Source organism: Equus caballus, chromosome 28 (genome assembly GCF_041296265.1).
Source record: "Equus caballus isolate H_3958 breed thoroughbred chromosome 28, TB-T2T, whole genome shotgun sequence".
NCBI classification, from domain to species: domain Eukaryota; kingdom Metazoa; phylum Chordata; class Mammalia; order Perissodactyla; family Equidae; genus Equus; species Equus caballus.
In genome coordinates this window covers 42,563,361-42,583,784 of record NC_091711.1, presented here as the reverse complement: position 1 = coordinate 42,583,784, position 20,424 = coordinate 42,563,361, and the positions used below count along the sequence as shown (strand labels likewise).

Below are 20,424 nucleotides of genomic sequence, written 5' to 3'. Positions count from 1 at the left end.
ATCTGTCTTTGTGGTTTCTTTAGACTCTTGCTAATACACAGTACAGCCTGGAGACCTTGAAGCAGAATGGAGCATAGCAGGGATGCTCAGGTTGTTCAGAATCTTCAGTAGCTGCTGGCTTCCCTGTGCATTGATGACAGGATGGAGAATGGAGGAGAGTAATAGAAAGGTGTCCTCTGTAGTGTTAGGTAGGCAAAAAGATCCTGGGATTCCCTGGAAGCATGATACTTATCTACAGAGGACAATCTTTATAAGGGAGAATGTGGACCACTAATAAGAAAAGGGATGTGAAACTGTGGTATTCTTTTTATTTACAGGTGCAGACGTTTACTTCAGTATAAAAAATTATAGACTGTACTTGAAAATCCTGTCCAGGTTCTCCTCTGCTTCTTAAATTCTTCTATTTGGGCTGAAGTATCACTGCCTGGTTTCATTGCAAAGGGAAATTTATGGGGGAAAGTTTCAGTAAAATCAGTTTTGGCCCTTAAGGTCTGGAGTCACAGAGAAGACATTTTGTTTTTATGTTGTATGTTCTGCCTTCAAAATCTTTAAATGACCACTAATGTTTTTGAAGTCATTTATAAGAAATAAACGTTTTAAAAATATGGTTAAAACATTTTTGAGTATGTGATTATAGGGAGGCAGCAGCCTTTTTTTTTTCCTTGAGAAATATTCATTGCTGTGCCTCTTTTCTCCTGGAAGACGTGATTACTCAAAGGCATAGCCTGTTGGAAAACTTTCTACTACTCTCCGCCATTCTCCATCCTGTCATCAATGCACAGGGAAGCCAGCAGCTACTGAAGATTCTGAACAACCTGAGCATCCCTGCTATGCTCCATTCTGCTTCAAGGTCTCCAAGCTGTACTGTGTATTAGCAAGAGTCTTGGCTTTTGTGTTTCAGAAAGTTCTGCAGTGTGCTCTGGCAACTCTGTCCACAATTGTGTTCAGACTACTTAGTACTCTGCGTTGTTTCTGCTCTTTAAATGACTCAGTGTCAGAATGAGGAATCCCCGGAGAGATTGTGACTGGCTCTCTATTTTGGGTGGTGGTTTTTCTTTAATGTACTAGGTCATGTAATGTAGGCAGATACTAACAGTTTGAGAAATCCTAAAGGAATGTTAGTTCCAAGCATGCCATTTTTATAAGAAAACAGTTGTGAAGTCACTAAAATGTGAATTTAGTAATGTTAAACAGATCTTTTTTTATACCTTGCTCCCCCTATTTTCTATCTTGGTGAGTATTTTTGTGCTGTATAGTGGGAGATCATGGGCTGTCCTAAAGGTGGAAAATTAAAATTAAAGAATAATAAAATAAAAAGAACCATTTGCTGAACATTTTCTGTATACCTGATATGCTGATTATTGATAGATTGTCTCATTAAATTCATCCTAAAACCATATGAATTTAATGATGTTATTCCCATTTTCAGGTGACGTGAAAGCTCAAAAAGGTTAAGTCACTTACCCAAAGCCAGACTGGTGATAAGAGCAAGAATTTGAACAAAGGTCCGTCTGGTTCCAAGTGCAGAGTTCTCAGCCACTATATCACATTGCCTCTATCCTGCTTCTGAGAGGTTGGAGATCTCAAGAGGTCTTGGGCAGGAGAAAAAGCAATCTAGTTCTCCTGCTTGCTTTGGTTGTTCATTTGTTCACTGCCTGGGTCTAGCACCTACCACGTGCATAACACACAGTCAGTGAATATTTATTGAATGAACAAGTTTGTACAATTAACCATGGAAAGTGGAAGTGAAATGACATTTTTGTAAAATTTTTGTAAGTATATGCTATATTTGTAAATATTATAAAGTACATCCCTTATTATATAATTTATTATATAATAAAGTTAACCATCATTCATGGCATATATAGACATTTGAATAAGAGTAAAACATTTAGGGGCTGGCCCAGTGGCACAGCAGTTAAGTTCGCACGTTCTGCTTCTTGGTGGCCCGGGGTTTGACGGTTCAGATCCTGGGTGCGGACATAGCACCACTTGGCAAAAGCCATGCTGTGGTAGGCATCCCATGTATAAAGTAGAGGAAGATGGGCGTGGATGTTAGCTCAGGGCCAGTCTTCCTCAGCAAAAAGAAGAAGATTGGCAGTAGTTAGCTCAGAGCTAATCTTCCTCAAAAAAAAAAAAAAAAAAGAAGAAAACTTTTACAGTCTCATATGATTTCTGGAGATTATCAACAGTCTGAATGCTCATTTCCCTTTTTCTAACTAGTCTCCCTCCTGATGGTCTTGACCCTCTTCATTTCCACACTGCTGTCAAAGTGCCCTTTCTCTAGTTCTCTTTCTCTTTATCCTCCATTACCTAAGAAATTGTTATTTTCACGCCTTTTGCTTTTGTACATTCCTCTCCTTTTGGTTGGAATTCTCTTCCCCATCTTTTTGGTTTGACTCTTTAAAAACTGTTCAGGACTCATCTCAGGTGTCTTCTCTGACTCCTCCAAACTCAGCTAGGCCCCCACTCTGTGTTTCCATCAGAGCATTTATCATGCTGATGGATTGTATAATTGGGTACAAGTCTGTCTCTGTTTCTTTGAACAGCCTGTATTGTAAGCTTCATGAGGGCAGGGACTTGCGTGTTTCATCTGTCTGTGTCACAGTGCCTGGCACATGGTAGACAGATAGTCAATATAGATAGAAAAATGAAACAAAATAAAGGGTGTAGCTTGTCTGGTCCCACCATAAATCTTAGAGAACCATTCCATTTTAGAGATGGAGGACAGCTTGTTTGCTCCAGCCTCTCCTTTTTAGAGGTGAGGATGACACCCTGAGGTCATAGAAGTAAGTAAGCACAGCTGAAAAACAGGACTCCTGAGTCCTAGCCCAGTGCCCTTTCTTTCATCGTTTTCTTGAGAAAAAATTTTTTTCTGCTTATTTTAAAGGCAGTGGTTGTTTGATATAGAAAATTTAGAAGAAACAGTAAACAGAAGGAAGAGAGAGAGAAAATAAAATCACCCTATTCTCAGCACCCAGATAGTGACCATCCTTCCACTGTGTTCCGTGCGTAGAGATGTGTTTATATATGTGTTAATAATTGTGTGGTGACAACAGTTTGCATTTACTGAATTCTTATAAAATAGGCACTATCCTAAGTGCTTTACGTGTATTAATTCGTTTATGACAGCAACCCTATGAAGTGAATACTATTATCCCCACTTTAAAGATAAGGAAATGGAGGCATAGAGATGTTAAGTATTTCAGGGTCACACAGCTAGTAAGTGGTAGAGCCAAGATTTAAACCCAGGCAGTCTAACTTCTAGAGCCTATTTTCTTAACTACTATTAGGTTCTGCCTCTGTAGCCTGCTTTTTTTAAAAAGTGAGATCAACTTATATACATTACATAATGGCCACCCTTTTTAGGGGTACAATTCAATAAGTTTTCATAAAAGGTAAATCACCACCACAATAAAGATATATAGAATATTTCCATCGTGTCTCTTTGTAGACATTTTCCTTCCCCATTCCCAACTCCTGGCAACCACTGATCTTATGTCTGCCCTATAGTTTTGCCTTGTCCTGATTTTCATATAAATACAATAATTCAGTACGTAGCCTGTTGTGTTTGTCTTCTTTCACTTAGCATAATGTTTTTGAGGTTTGTACATGTTGTTACCTGTAGCAGTAGTTTATGTTTTATTTTTTATTGCTGAGTAGTATTCCGTTGTATGGATGTACCACAATTTTTTATTTTGTTCACAAATTGAAGGACATTTGAGTTGTTTCTAGTTTTTGGCAATTAAAATAAAGCTACTACGAATATTCACATACAGCTCCTTATGTGAACGTGTTTTCATTTCCCTTCATTTAAATACTCAGGAATGGGATTACTGGGTTGTATAGTAAGTGTCTAAGTTTATCATTATAAGAAGCTTCCAAAATGTTTCCCAGAGTAGCATTATCATTTTGGATTCTCTCCACTTATGTCTGAGAGTTCTAGTTGCTCCTCATCCTTGCCAGCAAGTTATTTGTTGATGGTATTTGTATTCTGACACTAGCCAAATAATTATCACTGCATGGTCTTACTGGAAAAAGATCTTGCTTGAATTAAGGATTTCTGATATGTTTTTTCTTTTTCATTTTCTTTCCTTTCCATTTTATAAATATTTATTCAGTATCTTACAATGTCAGGGAGATAGATGAGCATGAGTGACTCTACTTTCAAAGCCCCCTGGTTGGCCCTGTGGGTAGAGGCTGTGGCAGATGACGGTGACACAGTTGATCCTTATACTTTATCTGTTTTCCTACTGGAATAAATTGCTCAGCATAAAGGTTTTTGTTTCCATGTCTATACACTGCATGTCTTGCTCAGCTTTCAAATGCTGAAGAACCTTGTGGGGAGAAGAATATGGTGGCACATCTGGCTCCAGCTCTGCTGCCAGCCTTATTATCCACCACCACCCCCATGAAGGGAAAATGCCAGTTGACTGTCATGGTGGCAGCTGTTTCCCTAATTAGCTGACTAGGTTGTTCAATTCAGTCTGTTGGTGTAGCTGCTCTGATTGCCTACCCAGTGATTTGAATGATGGAACTATGACATTTAAGGAATAATTAATCAAATGGTGAGGTAAGTTGAGGTCAACAAGATAAGGGTATGAATCGCGAATTTTTGGTGGGCTGCCACTATTGTTGCAATACATTGTCTCTAACACTAGCCAGCATCTTAAGAGACTTTCTTTCCAAATGAAAAAGTCAAATATATACTGAGCAGTATCTTCTTTTAGAGATTTTGTCAGCAAAATATTTGCAAATTGCTTATAAGTGTCTATTCACTCCATTTGCCAATTAACCATTATGTTTATGGTGCCCTTCTCAATGCTGTGATATGGCTTGTTTCAAAGTAAATTCTTCCTCAGTTTTTCCCTTGGTGCCTCCCCCTCCTCCCGATTTGGTATCTTTCATCTATAAACATTTTAAAAACAAATGTCAAGTGAAATAAAGTAGTGCAGTGTTATAGCTCCTTGTTCCTCTTTGGTTCAGACTTTACACAAGAAGGGAGGGAGGCAGAAGAGAGAAGAGGGAACCTGGTCATGTGATACTGCTTGTCTGGCAGAAGCCTTTTGGTTCTGAGCAGAGAAACCAACTGTTTACTATTTTGGGTGAATGAGGTTGGTTGGTTGCTACGAGCATTTTCTCTAAGGGAACCCTCTTCTCTTCCAGCTCTAGGCATTGAAATCATCCCAGTCCTGCTTTTTGGCATTTGGTTAGAGGAGGGAGGTGTCTGTGTCGAGGCCCAGTGCTGACAGGAAGAAATGTTTTCCAGGAGACTTAGTGATTCTGACCTTCTGCTGTCACTGCTTTTAGTGCCCCACTCCCTAAGTAAACTTGGGATCTAGCTGTTCTTGCAACCCTTAGCACTGCAGAAATGAAGTACCCTCTTTAACTTAAAGAGCAATGCTCATCAGATCTTCAGCAAATAATAAATGGCCTCTTTAAGGAGTGAGGGAAGGAAGACAGGTTTATTGCAGCACTGGCCTTTGGAGGCCCATATCTCCCCCAGCATGCTGGAGGAGACCGAGATTCATCACCCCACCTGCAGGATTCTGCCTCTCTCATGGATTGTCCTGAAGCCGGGAAAGGACAGCTACTCAGCAGTGTGCCTGGCCCCTTATCACAGTTTGCGGGAAGGTTGGCATATTATCCCTTTGGGATTTGCATGGTTTTGTTTCCTCCTCAACTTACTGCTGTCTTTTATCCCGTCTCTATTTCTCTGTAGCCATCCCAGCTTTGACTGTGCATGGTTTATTCTCCCAGGGTTTTTATTAAAGCTTGTTGAGCACTCAGCAGATAAACAACTGAGTGTAGCACTGTAGAGTGTGTTTCATGACTGGATGGGACAGTGTTTAGGATGTTTCACTTTCTTATTCCTTTCCTTCCACCCATGCAGAGCTCGTATATAAAACTTAGATTATGGCAGAAGGAAGAAAAAACTTTTCTTGAGTTAAGTGGGCTTATTATTCCCCTTTATGTGAGTCAAATGCAGTGTTTTGTCAATAAAACATACTCTGGTCATAGGTACTATACAAGGAAATAGGAAGCTATTGATGATGACTTCGGTTTATTCTGTTAAACACTGAAAGGGGATGCATAACCTCTAAGATCTCATAACATTAAGATATCATGTTAAGATAACTCTCGGAAGGCTGTTTGCTTGTATTGCCTGTTAGTTTTGTTAGGTGAACAATTCAACTGGCCTTACCAATCTTTTTAGTAATTGTAGAATTACATTAGACTTACATCCAGGTGTATGAAAGATACCAGGAAACTGTTTATTAGGTTAACACCCATAAAGGAGTTTTCCTTTGTGAACATTCCTCTTTTATAGTCTGAAGCTGCTGGAGAAACATATTCTTTGGGAATAGAATGGACACATTCGAGTGTTGCAGAAAAGTTCAGTTTTAAATTTGAGGAAAATTCTTTCTGAAGAGTTTTGGGTTATGAAAAAAAAGAGGGATAGAGACTTTATCTAACTTCTATCAAATATAAATGGAAAAGAACATTTTCCCTCTCCTAGCTTGGAAACCCTCTATTATCCATTATCAGAATTTGTATACAATCTCTAATATTGATTACGTAAATGCTACTTGTCTAAAAACTTAGACATTTCTTTTGAATCTTTGAGATCTCTTTGGGACTTTACTAATATTTGATGGTATGATTCGAGCTTATGGAATCAGCAATGAATGAATCCACTGAAGAGAAGATGAGTGATTATCAGTGGCCAGTTTGCAAAGAGAATAATTTTAAAAACTAGTTGAGAGGCAGTTGGTTTTCTTTGAATATCTAGAAGTGTTCTGAGCTAATGTCAAAGAAACACCATGGCAACATTAGAGGGAAGGTAGAGAGGCAGTATGGCTCAGGACTCAAAGCTTTGGGCTGCTACTGTTGACTTTTTGTAATCTGGAGGATTGTAGTGTTTCAGATTCCCAATCTGACCATTAAGAATATCTTTGTTTTAGGTGCAGGAGCCTGTAGGAAATAAAAATGCAGACTCGTCGTCATAAGTAGGACCAGAATGGTAATTTTAGGTAACTACTCTAAGTAGGTGACTGTATGTGTTTCTGGTTTTATGCTGTGCTTAGAACCTTTTACTTAGATTCTGTATGTCTACTGGATCTTGAGAAGACTCACATTATGTTTTATACAAATATATATACATTTTTTAAGGTAATTGTCATTTTGTAAACTGCACAAAAGAAATAGATTGTGTATTACATAGTGAAAGTATAAAGGATATCTGATGTTACTCTTTTTGGGCTGGAGCCGGTATTTGAGGGATAAAGATAGTTCTTCCTTCAAATACTCAAAGAAAACCCACTGGGAATGACTCTTTTTAGTTTTGTGTTTTATTATTATAGATAAATCCCTAATAATAATCTTTTTCTTCTTAGTTTTTTTAGTTCTTTCTTTTCTTTTTCCTAATAAAAAAAGAAAAATATTCTAAAAGCTGGCACACATGTTTAGAAATAATTATTTAGGATTATAGGAGACCATATTTCTCATTGTTTTAGTTGACAGTTGGAAATGCCTAGAAGGGTAGGGACCAAACTTTTTTGTTTACCTCTTACAACATTGGGACCTCTGGTTTTCTTATTAATAGACTTCGGCAAGGATCAGATCTGCATTTTTTAGGAGTGAGCCTTGAAAGATTGATGGTTTGTGGTTTAATACATCTTCTGGTACAGCACTGCCCAGTACTATATCTGTACTGTCCAATATGGTGGTCGCCAGCCACATGTGGCTCTTGAGACTTGAAATGTGGCTGGAGTGACTGAAAAACTGAATTTTTAAGTTTACTTAATTTTATTTCGATTCAGATATGTGGCAAGTGGCTACCATATTGGATAGCACACTTCTATACTCTTCACGGTCTGACCTTATCCAGCCTTTCCAGCTACCTTCTACTCCGCCCTTTCATAAACTTGGTGCTCCAGTTAAATTGGAGTGTGTTAGTTATGTTCTTAGCCTTGTAGTATTTCCTAACTCCAGGTCTTGGCTCATGCTGTTCATCTCTAGCTTATAAAGTCCTTCAAAGATGGCTTATGTGCTGCTGCTCCCACGAAGCTTACCTAATCCTTTTTGTACTCTAGTAATTTATTATCTGCAAACTCTTAAAGCAATTACAACACTGTCTTAGATTACAGTGATTTGTTTTACATTTATCTTCTCCATTATATTTGTAAATTTCTTGAGGGGCTTATATAGTTTTTATGATTGTATGTATGTGATAGGCTTAGTGTTTTCTCTTTTTTCCCCTCCAAAGTGCATAGCAAAGTGTATTTATACATGGTAAGTGGTTAATATGCTTTAGCTGACTCAGTCTCCTGAGGTTACTGTGCTTCCTGGCACTAGAGGGCAGTATCGTGCCCATAAGCAAAGTGTGGTGTTTATCCCATTTTGAGCACTCTGTCCTATTCAGTTTTATTCAGTCTCTTATTAAAAGTCTAGCCTTCAGGGGGCTGGCCCCGTGGCCGAGTGGTTAAGTTCGCGCGCTCCGCTGCAGGCGGCCCAGTGTTTCGTTGGTTCGAATCCTGGGCGCGGACATGGCACTGCTCATCAGACCACGCTGAGGCAGCATCCCACATGCCACAACTGAAAGGACCCACAACAAAGAATATACAACTATGTACCAGGGGGCTTTGGGGAGAAAAAGGGGAAAAAATAAAAAAAAAAAAAATCTGAAAAAAAAAAAAAAGTCTAGCCTTCAGAAGGAACACACATCTTTTAATTGTCAATGATATTAATAGCCTTTTCCCATAATTGTCTTGAATTAGATTCAGAATATGATGTTGGAAAATTGATGTAGGAAATGAGTGAGATTCTTACTGGGACGAAACTTGGTACATCTGAGAAGCACTGGCTGAGGCATTAGGTGTCAGATTAATTCCTTGAGGGCAGAAGCCTTTTTGTGGTAGGCAGTTAGTGCTCTAGCACTGAGCTGATAATCAAGAACCTGACGTTCTTGGTTTGATCTTGCCAGTGGTGAGCTTGGCTAAGTTGCTCTAAGCTTGGCAAACCAGTTTTGTTGTGTAATGGGTATAATGTCTGCTGTCCTAAGTCATAGGGTCAAATAAGATCTTACGTGTGAAAGTTGCTTTGTAAAATGTTTCATAAATGTATAGGGTTATTTTCCTTCTCACTTCTTACGTTATACCTAGTACCAAGGATGTACATAGTAAGTGATTGATTGTAAATATTTATGACATTAATTTTTTACATTTTAGTTAAAGAATGTACTCTGTTTAAAGGTTGATAGATACAATTAATATCAATGGTATTAATAGCCTTTTCACATAATTGTCTTGAATTAGATTCAGAATATGATGTTGGAAAATTGATGTAGGAAATGGATGAGATTCTTACTGGGAAGAAACGTTCTTGGTTTGATCTTGCCAGTGGTGAGCTCGGCTAAGTTGATACAATTACTCCCGCCTAGGCTGCACACAGAGAAGTGATCATAGTTACAGTAATTTGGTTAACATATATCCTGTACTTTGATGTTATGCAGCCTTAAAATGGACTGTATGTGAGATAGATATGTCTCCTTTCTAGTGGATTTATACATTTTTGTATATCCTCTACTCTTCTTAATACTAACTTAAAATAGTCAGAATGAGCCAATTATTGTGAGGTTTTTGGACTCATTATAGAAAGTCATGTTCAAATACAGTTACTTAGCCAAAACTGGTGTAGTTTGGAAATATGCATGAGCATATTTTCGTGCCAGGTTTGTGGGTTAGAAAAGAAGCAAGCCATTCTAGAAGAGGGTAGTGTAGTGGCTGCTTTTTGCTCAGAACAACCATCAGCCTGGAGCCTTCTCTAGTAAATCATTGGATGCATCAAATGTTCAGCTGAAGTTCGTGCAATCTCACAGTTACCAAACACTCTTGCCAAAGAGAGTTACAGTCATAATATCTGCAATCGAATCATTTCCTCTTCAAGCTTGCAGGTGGGGAACTGTGTGAAACTGCAGTCCAGTAAGATTAATTAGAAAGAAAATGTCTCAGTGGCAGAGGCTTTGATGTTAAATGACAGCCTAGCAAGTGTGGGGATGGAGAGGGTACCCCAGGATTCTGGGACTAATCAGACTTTAAAGCATAGATCAGGATGTGCAAGCCCACTCCCGTGGGGTGATCTGAGTAAAGCTTCTCTAGGGCATTCAGATATGTGCTGAACACACTCAAGCAGTGGGCCAGGCAGATGGCACATTCCTGTGCTGACTGTCGGAGGCCTGCCAGGTTACCAAGCTAGTATTGGAGGCGTGGCTGTGCTCTGGCGTGAACAGCCCCAAGAGCCTGCATTTCATCCAGCATTTGGTCCTCCCCAGTTGAGGGGATGCCTTGGGATTGGGTTGGTCTCTGAGTCCATTTAGGGGTTGGCATATATTCTCATATCCCTCACCCCTACCCCATCTTGGAGTTAATTTTTACTGTCAGCACAGCCCCAGAACTAACTCACACCCTCTAAGTGATTCCTCCAGCGTGGGGATGACCCAGGGTTAGCCTTTGAAATGCTTCAACTCCCCTCCCTGCCCACCCGCAGCCTGTCTTCATTGACCCACATTTCTAGATTTGACTAAACCTTCCATCTGAGAACAGATGGGGGCTAGGCAAGTTAGGCTGCGGTCACCTGTCCCTTCATTTGCTTCAGTGCATCCCTTCGGCTGTGTAAAGGGAATTTGGGTATGTTACCCTCCTTAGACTTCACCTTACCCCGCCTCCCCCTTTCCTCTTGCCCTTTTGATTTTATTAATCTGATACTGAGCCTCTCCTCTCCACACTCACACCAATGGAGTCTCCTAAGCTATTTCTGTCCGTTTAATGATCCCCAGCTGTTGCTGTAGTTCTGGCTGTTTCATGCCCCAGAGAGGCAGAAGAGCCGGAGAAAGAGGGGTCTTGCTGTTGTGTCACACAGTGTGTCAAACAAGTCTAATGCATTTTTCTGCAACAACTAGGATGAGATTTCTTAGGGAGGGATGTTAATTCTGGGGTGATTTGAAAATGCAGAAGAAGGGGAACTACAAGCTAGTATCTGGGACATTTTAAAAATAAGCCTTCTGCTGATAGGTGTGGCACCCTCTGCATTACTCACGATTATGCTGGGAAAATGTGGTATGTGGTAAACGGGTAATTGGTCACTTTGCATTCTACTTCATTTTAGCTTTGGAGCCGGAATGTCCCCTCCACCCATGGTGTGTGTTGAAGAAGGATTCTGTGATAGGAAAATACATGGAAGTCATTCCTGAAGTGGCCAGAAAAGGCATTGATTTCAGTTCTGCTTAACTTAATGCAGGTTTGTTTCGTAAAATTTTGTGCAAAACCTGCATAATGAAATGTTCCACTTGCAAATTCAACCACGCAAACTTCAGGAAATACAAAGTTGCAGTTCTTCTAACAACACGAACTCCCTTTCAGTTCCATATGCATTTACTTTTGAGATGTCTCTACTGTGCCTGGGTGATGGGGAGTGGGAAGAGCCAACAGGAGTTAAACGGGCGTCCGTGTTACGCTAGACTGGCTTTTCCGTTATGGATTCCGTCTTGAGAAGTTTAACATTCCAACAATCTTAGCTGATAGACTTGTATCTTGCACACCTCAATTGCTGCATGAAGTTTAATTTTATGGATTTCATTCTTCTACAGAGAAGAAAAATTTTGCTGTAGCCTTTACCAAAATTTATTTTAAAATATTCCTTTAGGTTTTTTTTGAAATAGATGAAATTTTATATCACCTAAGATTTAAGGCTGAGAAGTTGTTGTTTTTTTCTTTAAATATTCGTAGAGAACTTTACAAATAAATATTTGACAAACTTTCAGATTGTGTGTGTGTTTAACCCATTTGGCCAAATTTCTAATTTCTGTTCACCTCTCTGTTCCCTAATCATTCCCTTGGAAAAAAAATTTTTCACTTAAACATATTTTTTAATCAGAATTTACCTGTTTATTTTTTTCTCAAAATGTCCATTAGATGAAATGTCATTAATTGCTACAAACACTGAAAGTTAATTTCAAAAATATCAAGAAGCTAAATAGGAAAAGCCTATCAGGAGAGTCTGAAATACTTTAATGGGGAAAAACCAACTTTCCAAGTATTTACAGAATTTGCATGAGGATTTGGGCCTCCCTCACTATTTCAGTCGTGATTATTCTACTGTGCTATATGTTTTTCAAGTCCATATTATAAAGATATAGAAAGAATAAGTACTGTAATATAGTTTTTTTTTTCTTTCTGCTTTTTCTCCCCAAATCCCCCCAGTATATAGTTGTATATTTTAGTTGTGGATCCTTCTAGTTGTGGTACGTGGGATTCTGCCTCAGCGTGGCCTGATGAGTGGTGCCATGTCTGTGCCCAGGATCTGAACCAGAGACACCCTGGGCCACCATAGCGGAGTTCGCGAACTTAACCACTGGGCCACAGGGCCGGCCCCTGTAATATAGTTTTAAGGGAAAAAAACTTTTGTCACCCTTGGCTTGCTGTGAAATAACTACCGTGTTCCAAGTTTTGAATCTGCTCACCTGTCACCTGCCCTCAACAAAGTTGGGTGTAGTATGTCAGCACCAGTAATACGAGCAGGAGTAGCTAATGAGATTTGAGGCTGCCTACATTTTCTGGGTGAACGTGCAGAACTAATGCAGCAGGGAGAATGCTGTTCCTGGTGCCTTTAGCTTTGGAAGGGGTTGTTCAGATGGCCCTGCCAGTCTAAAGGAAGTACATTCCTAATTTATCTCCACCCCATTCAGACGTCTGGTGCTGGTGCACATTGTGCTCGGATCTTATGTGATGGAGTTCTTTGAGCATTGCCTCATGGATCCTCAGGAAAGAGACTGATGACATTGAGGTAGCTGGCAGTTTGAGATCTGTCTGCTGCAATTAGAGAAGCAGATTACTTCAAGGGGGGAGATGAGCAACTACCCAAAATGAAATGGTGAGCCTCGGAGTTTTGAGGATGTGGGAAAGAGTTTGATTTATTCACTTACTTATTTTTGTATAATTATTAATATTTTTGCTATGACTTTGGCATTGAATGTGATGTAGTAGAAAAAGCACAGACTTTGGTATCAGGCCAACCTGTATTTGAACTCTGGCTCTGCCTCTTTCTTGCTGTGCAGATCGTTGCTTAACCTCTTTGAACCTCTGTTTCTTTGTCTATAAAATAGAGGTAATACATCCCTCAAATAGCTGTTGAGATTAAATGAGTCACTGCTGTGACTCCAGCCCAGTGACTGCATTGTTAGTTCAACATAGTAGATTCCACATTTCTTGTATCTTAGTTTCTTTCTCAAGACAAGCCTTTTCTCACCTCAGTGCCTTTGCACCTGCTTTTTTCTGCTGCCTGGAACACTCTTTCTCCAGATCTTTTCATGATTTATCATATTATTTAGGCTTCTGTGAAAGAGTGATCTGTCTCCTCAGAAGGGCCTTCCCTGTGTACTCTAAAATTACCACCCCCAGTCACTCTCTGTTCTCTTATTCCACTGCATTTTTCTTTACATAATGTACTGCTGGAAATTATAATATATGTAACTTATTATGTTTCCTCCACTGGAAAATATGCTTTGTGAGGGCAGGGACCTCATCTGTCCATTTTACTGCTATATCACCTAGCACAGTGCCTAGCCTGTAATAGGTGTACAATAAATTTTAGTTCAATAAATGAACGAATGCCCAGAATCTCCCTAGTACCAGGAAGAACCCCTGATAGAATGCAGGACGGAAGATGTACCAGGAAGTGGGTGCTCTCTACCTTTTTGGTGTGGATGTTTCTGCGTTGAGAGCCAAGTTGGGACGTAGGCCTGTGAAGTTGTCTTGTATCCTTCCAGCCTGCCTCCTGTCTCTGGGAGGAGCCCTTTTGAATGACCTTTACATGTGAGCGCCATTATCCTGTTAAGAGTCTCTATTCCTTTTGGAATTTGAATATAAGGAGCCTTTTCAGATTCTAGAATTCTGACATGTTACATACTGTTCACTGAAATCACCTGGATTTTCCCCTAGTTAGTAAGTATATAGATCATTTTTTTCCAGCCACATGATACAGATAGCACTATTAATATAGTCTTTTTTTTTTTTTTTTGAGAAAGATTAGCCCTGAGCTAACGTCTGCCGCCAATCCTCCTCTTTTTGCTAAGGAAGGCTGGCCCTGAGCTAACATCCGTGCCCATCTTCCTCTAGTTTATACGTGAAACGCCTACCACAGCATGGCTTGCCAAGCGGTGCCATGTCTGCACCCTGGATCCGAACCGGTGAACCCCGGGCCGCCCAAGAGTAACATGCACACTTAACTGCTGCACCACCGGGCTGGCCCTATGGTTTCCTTCTTAAACACAGGGAACTGGTGTGTCTTATGAAGGAAGAAAAATACGACATAGAATGTGGTTAAAGGCTCAGGCTGTAGATTGAGATGGAGCTGGATTCCACTTTCTCTTCTACCCTTTACTTACTCTCTGACCTTAAGCATGTTGCTTCATGTCTCTAATGCTCAATTTCCTCATCTACAAAATAGTATAATAATAGCATTTTCACATAGCTTTGTTTTGAGAATTAAATGACATGATGTGTGCATAAGTATTATAACACAATACAGAGACCTTTTATTCTGCCTATTTCAGTGGCTCAAGTTAGATATTTATAAGCTCATTTGTAAATTACTAGGTTACATGTTTAAGTAGCCCAGGTTTACCAACCCAGGAAAATACCTCATCTCTTTACCTGTATCTCTGATGATATTCAGATGAAGAGAAGACATTTATCATTTTTTGGTATTATTTCTGATTTATAAAGCAGATTATTTGAAAGATAATTTAACTCATGTTTCCACAGTATATACAGAGATGGAAGAAAAATTTATGGAGTTGTGAAAGGGTTGAATGATTGAGCATATTGATAAAATTTAAAATTTGAATCTCGTTTAGATGTTTTCTAGCATGTGTAATTTTAAGCAGAATTAGGGATTCCTCTCTTCAACATTACATTATGGTTCATTGTATTTGTTTATGCTACAAATCATTTTATAATTTGCGTTTATTAGAAGACTCATGATTACTTGTTCTACATAATTAATTAGTCATTTATAGGAATTAATCAGTAATTTCTTTCTGTCCAAGAGATGGCAGCATTTTAGTTTAAAAAACCTGACCCTTGATATGTTTAGTAATTGATTTGTGAATCTTTCTGAAGGGAAAGTCAAATGCTTGGGTTTTTTTAAATAAACTTTTTATTTTGGAATAATTTTAGACTTATGAAAAAGTCACACATAATATAGAGAGAGTTTCCATATACTTTTGACCCAGTTGCCCCTAATGTTAGCATCTTACATAATTGTACCTTTGTCATAACTGAGAGATTAACACTGGTACACCGCTAAATGAACTCCGAGCATTATTGGGGTTTTTGCACTGATGTTCTTTTTCTCTTCCAGGATCCGACCCAGGATACCACACTGCATTTAGCCATATGATTTTTAGATGGTGGATCAGTAGGATCCCAGAGAGAATTTGTTTTTCTCACCTCTACTTCCTCTTTCTTGTCTTAATTCTGTATCTGAATTTCTGCAGGTCTTTCTTTCTCTGGCAACAGAAGAATGGTCCTTTCTGGGTCCTTTAACCACTATTTCCATATTGACAGCTTAGAATTTCAGGAGCGCGCTTTGAACACTCACTGTATATTTAACTTTATTAATGAATGGGTACCGACTCTTCTGCCGTTCTCTAAGTCTTCCTCTTTATACATACCAGGTTGTCTAGAGTCTGGGAACAGAGCGTGCTTCTTCACTGACTACGTGTTCCAGAATTGCCTTTCAAAAGGAAACAGTTCTTCTCCTTTCCCTTCCCTTCCCCTCTTCCCTTCCCTTCCTCTCTTCCCTTCTCCTCTTCCCTTCCCTTCCTCTCTTCCCTTCACCTCCCTTCGCTTCCCTCCCCTTCCCTTCCCTCCCCTTCCCCTCTTCCCACCACCTTCCTCCCTTCTCTTCCTCCCAGCACTTTCCTCCCTTCCCTTCCCCCAGAACAACCATCCTCCCTTCCCCCTGCCTCAGAACAACTTGGGATATGATTTTAAATAAGGGTGTTTTGATATAAAGCCCTTTACTTTGCAAAATAAAGCATCTCATTGGAGGTGTGGTACTAGATTACTAGCAGTTCTTACTCCTCTCCTAGAGAAAAGCTATCTGATGTAAAGGCCTCTAGTGAAACATTTATATTCTGTGTTATAGTTTTACAAAGCGTTTTTCACGTACATTGTGTTTTACTGAGCCTCGGGGCGGGGATTATTTTTCCAAGTTGTATTATAGTGAGAAGATCAAGGCTAAAAGAAGTTAAGTGATGATTAGGTAGCAACAGAGCCAGGACTGGAACCCATGTCATCTAATTCTTTCTGTGATGTTCTTTGCTCTCCCCTTAAAGGTCAGTTCTGTAATGTTATTGCATTCACTTGGAACTTATAAAATAGGCATACAACCAACCCAGTATACAATGCTTGCCCCTTTCCCCAGAAAGCGCAGTTAGATTGACAGTAAACCATTTCTGGTTAAGGGTAGGGCTAATTATAGAATACCTTGGGCTTTTAAAATGCTGTTGTTTATATTAAAAGCACAAGCCAGAAATACATTTCTGGTGCAGTGTACACTGTGCCATTCAGGCTGGTTTTCCAAGTTGAAGGAAGAAAATTAATCATGAAAAGGCCAGAGAACCTTAGAGTTTAGAAAGCTTGAGGAAATTATGTATAAGAAACAGGAGAAGAAAAAAATTCCAGGGATGCCATAGGACAGGGTAGGGATTGAGAAGCAGAGACAGGAGACGCGATGGAAAGGAGTGAGGGGACTCGCCTGTCTTTTACGTCTTTCTAGTCACTATCGGGAAGGACTTGCGGGAGATTACAATAAATAGGGGCCCACAGGAGTATTATTTTTTGGGAATGATACAAGGAAATAACTTGAAAGCTTAGTACAAACTGATCATAAAGATAAAATATTTTTAAGGCGCAGTTTATATGTTCAGTAGTCCCACCCCACATAGAAATGATCTTGTTTCTCTTTCTCTGTGATTTCCAGTGTTGAGTAGCATCATGTTTGCACTCCCATAGAACTTAAAAAATACATAGTTATTTGAATTTTTATTCTTCTTAAGAAAGCAACATTTCTTTTTATTATTTATGCATACATGTGTATCACACATAAGACTAAATGACTTTGAATTTGGCAGGGACCGTTAGTAGTAGGGCATGTGTACTAGCTATGCATTTTCCTATGACTTTTTAAGTAATAATTGATATTACAGACATCAGTATCTTTCTTATAGCATTGTAACTACTTATTTTGAGTCTCTTTTTCCCGTTGGACTTTAAGAATTTCATGAAGATGAGAGCCACGTCTTATTCACATATGTATCTCTAGCACCCAGCCCTGGCTTTGAGAATACAGAAGATGTTTCAGTGCGTGAACTGGATCATGGGAGCAGTCAGACTGCTTAGTTGGGTTGTGGTGTCTGAGTATGTTCTCCATGAAAACACTCTGCACTCCTATAAGTACTTATTTGATGTTTGTTCCCCCCATGAAAGCGTAAACTCCGCTGAAGGCAGCGACTCTGTATGGTCACTGCTCTATCCCCAGCAGCAAGCAAAGTGTCTGGCATCTGTAGTAGACTCTCATATTTCTTGAATGAATGCCTAAGAAAGTTTTGACAAGGAACTAAGGAAGAACTGAATAAGGCATGAATGTGAGGTGAATAGATGTGCTGACCAGCTAGTACGTGAACCCTGGAGCAGCTAAACAAATAAGCAAAGTGAATAAATGAAACTGTGTGCTTTACCTTACTTATTTTAATATAGTTCACCCTGAGGTCTCTGTTTTTCAAGGAGTTTTAGTATCTTAAACAGTTGACTTTATAGTAGTAAAGAGGAAATGTGAACAGTTATTACAGAACATTAGAGGAGGAGAAACTGTGGATTCCATGGTCTGATCTCTCATATCCTTTATTCTTTTCTTGTAAAATGTTAATCACAACTTGTACTTATTTATATGTGGTTTGATGTCTGTTTCCCTTCTGCACAGAAAGCTTTATGTGAGCAGAGACCATAGTGTATCTAGCACCTGGCACAGGGCCTGGCGCATATTAGTTGTCTAGTAATATTTGTTAGATGAATGAGTGAGAGAATGCATGGAGGAGAACTCTCTCCCACCCTGACTCCGAATCCCTATTTTGATGATAATCCTGTAAAGTAATCCAGGCAGCAGAATGTGAAAAATACCCTCTTCTGGTGATGTCCTTCACCTTCTCTTTAGAAAAATTAATTTTTCTGTTGAGATATAATTAACATGTGACACCCTTCACCTACTTTTAATCATACATTCTAAGAATGAAAATAGTAAGTGTTCAGAGAAGAGCCTTTGGTTCTAAGTGATAGGCAATATAGTTTACAATTTGGGTGTCACTAAATGATTTTTTTGGCATATGGGATAAACTGAGGTATGAAATAGACCAGTAAAATAGGTATGATTCACTACTGCAAAGAGGAATATTCCAGTTCTTAGCATGCTAAGCTTCACATAAGGCTAAAACCCACTCTGTTCCTTCTCTCATTTTCCCAGTGAAACCTATTGTCCAGTTTGAAGCTAGAGGTAGTGGTGTTTATTGCTGAATTGAATTGTATTTGCTTATTTATTCTGGGACTGGTACCTGAAGCTTAATGAGGGGAGAAAATATACCACTTATTGGGAGATCAGGTTTTGGGAATTTATAGAAGGAACAGAATTTAGAGTAAGAATGTACCATCTAAAATTACTTTTAACAAATAATATTTATTAAATACATATGCTAGGCGATATATAAAAGAGAACTTAGTATATGAAGCTTCAGGTCACATGCATTAAATTTGGATAGAAAACTTGCAGAAGTGAGTCTGAAGATACGAGATTTTCTTTCTTTATTGGTTGTTCTTTAGCCATTTTTCCCCCTTACAAACCTTTGGTGGTAAACAATAAATAGTTTTTGTGGAAGAAGTGTGTTAGAAAATGAAAGTTCTCTACTGTTACAAACTTTTTAACAAATTTAAAACAAAAATTTTAACTTAAAAAGATTGAACCATTGTTCAGTACACATCAAAAGATAATGTGCTTTAAAGCAGGGAGCATCAAAAGAAAAGCTGCTTGTTATCTACTGATGAATTAAATCTACTTAGTACTATTACTTGACATGATCTATAATTGACATCATGAACGTTGGCAGAACATGTTTAATTTTTCAATATAAAGTGAATTTAACTTAGGCCGAGGTAGCGTTAAATGGGGCAGCAGTTCTCAACCTGGCATTACATTGGAATTATCTGTTAAGCTTTTGAAAAGTGCTGATGCCCAGGCCCCACTCCAGACCAATTAAAAACCTTCTCAGATGATTTTATTTGTGAAGTAAGGGTTGAGAATCACTGGAACAAGGGCAGGAATACAAGGATAAAAATGCAGAAGATTTGGTTCCAGTTCTGGCTTCTATTTTCTAGTGTTTTGTTGAGGATTTTTGCATCTATATTCATAAAGGATATTGGTCTCTAGTTTTGTTATGATGTCTTTCTTTGGGTTTGGTATCAGAGTATCACTGGCCTCATAGAATGAGTTGGGAAGTGTTCTCTCCTCTGTTTTCTGGAAGAGTTTGTGAAGAAATGGTGTTAATTCTTCTCTTAAATGTTTGGTAAAATTTACCGGTGAAGCCATCTGGCCCTGGGTTTTTCTTTGTAGGAAGATTTTTAATTACTAAGTCAATCTCTTTGCTTGTTATAGGCCTGTCTGAATTTTCTGTTTATTTTCGAGCTGTGTAGGCTGAAAAGCTGTGGCCAAATTCATTGTCATTTGATGAGGTTTGATTTAAAGTTTCATATCAAAATTTAAAGAAATGAGAAAAAGACTTGTTAGTGTTCCTGAGTTAGGGCTGAATTAACTGAATTGTCCCTGCAGTCAGAATCTTCTTTGAAGGGTCTTACTGAGCAAAGGATGATGCAGAGGGAGGGTTTTTGTTCTTTCGCTGTCATTCCCATACTAACCCCCTTCCTGTTTTTTTCTACTTCCCTCATAACTTTAGTTCTGTATTCTAGAAGCCTTTGTGGGATCAATAATGGGTAAATATGAATAAGGTAGGAACAACCTTGCCAAGCTGCACATCTCCCTTTCCGGTGAAATCCATGACTGCTGACCGGTGGAAGCCACAGAGCTGGGCTTGAGAACACGCCACTTTGGTCTGTTTCTGTCCAAACGGTCCTGATTGACCCAATTGTTTGATGTGTCCAGTTCTTGGGCATTATCCCTTGAATGCCGTCAACATACTTCTGTGGTCTTACAGGGCAGAAATATATGCAAGTCACTCCTTTGCTTTGATTTCCCAAATACTAGCCAGTTATTCAAATAGCAGTTGATTACCTTTGTTTGAAAAACAATCAAGGTGAA

The 20,424-nt window shown here is 39.1% G+C and overlaps 1 protein-coding gene and 1 long non-coding RNA gene across 12 annotated transcripts in view; one reads left to right on the top strand and one right to left on the bottom strand.

The window, feature by feature from the left end:
• LOC138921140 (uncharacterized) overlaps positions 1-13,860 on the bottom strand; it is a 45,508-nt gene extending 31,648 nt beyond the window's left edge. The window contains exon 1 of the long non-coding RNA XR_011433452.1: positions 13,750-13,860. This is a non-coding gene — a long non-coding RNA (uncharacterized lncRNA). The remainder of the gene's footprint in view (positions 1-13,749) is intronic.
• MRTFA (myocardin related transcription factor A) overlaps positions 1-20,424 on the top strand; it is a 194,201-nt gene that overhangs the window by 129,348 nt on the left and 44,429 nt on the right. Inside the window, exon 1 of one of the 11 annotated variants that reach the window (XM_070253660.1) lies at positions 5,189-5,634. The exons of 9 other annotated variants lie outside the window; for them this stretch is intronic. In XM_070253660.1, coding sequence (XP_070109761.1) covers positions 5,430-5,634 — 205 coding nt within the window. In that variant the 5' untranslated portion in view covers positions 5,189-5,429. Of the gene's footprint in view, positions 1-5,188; positions 5,635-20,424 lie in introns of those variants that run through there. One more of the 11 variants, XM_070253661.1, reaches the window with a different exon arrangement.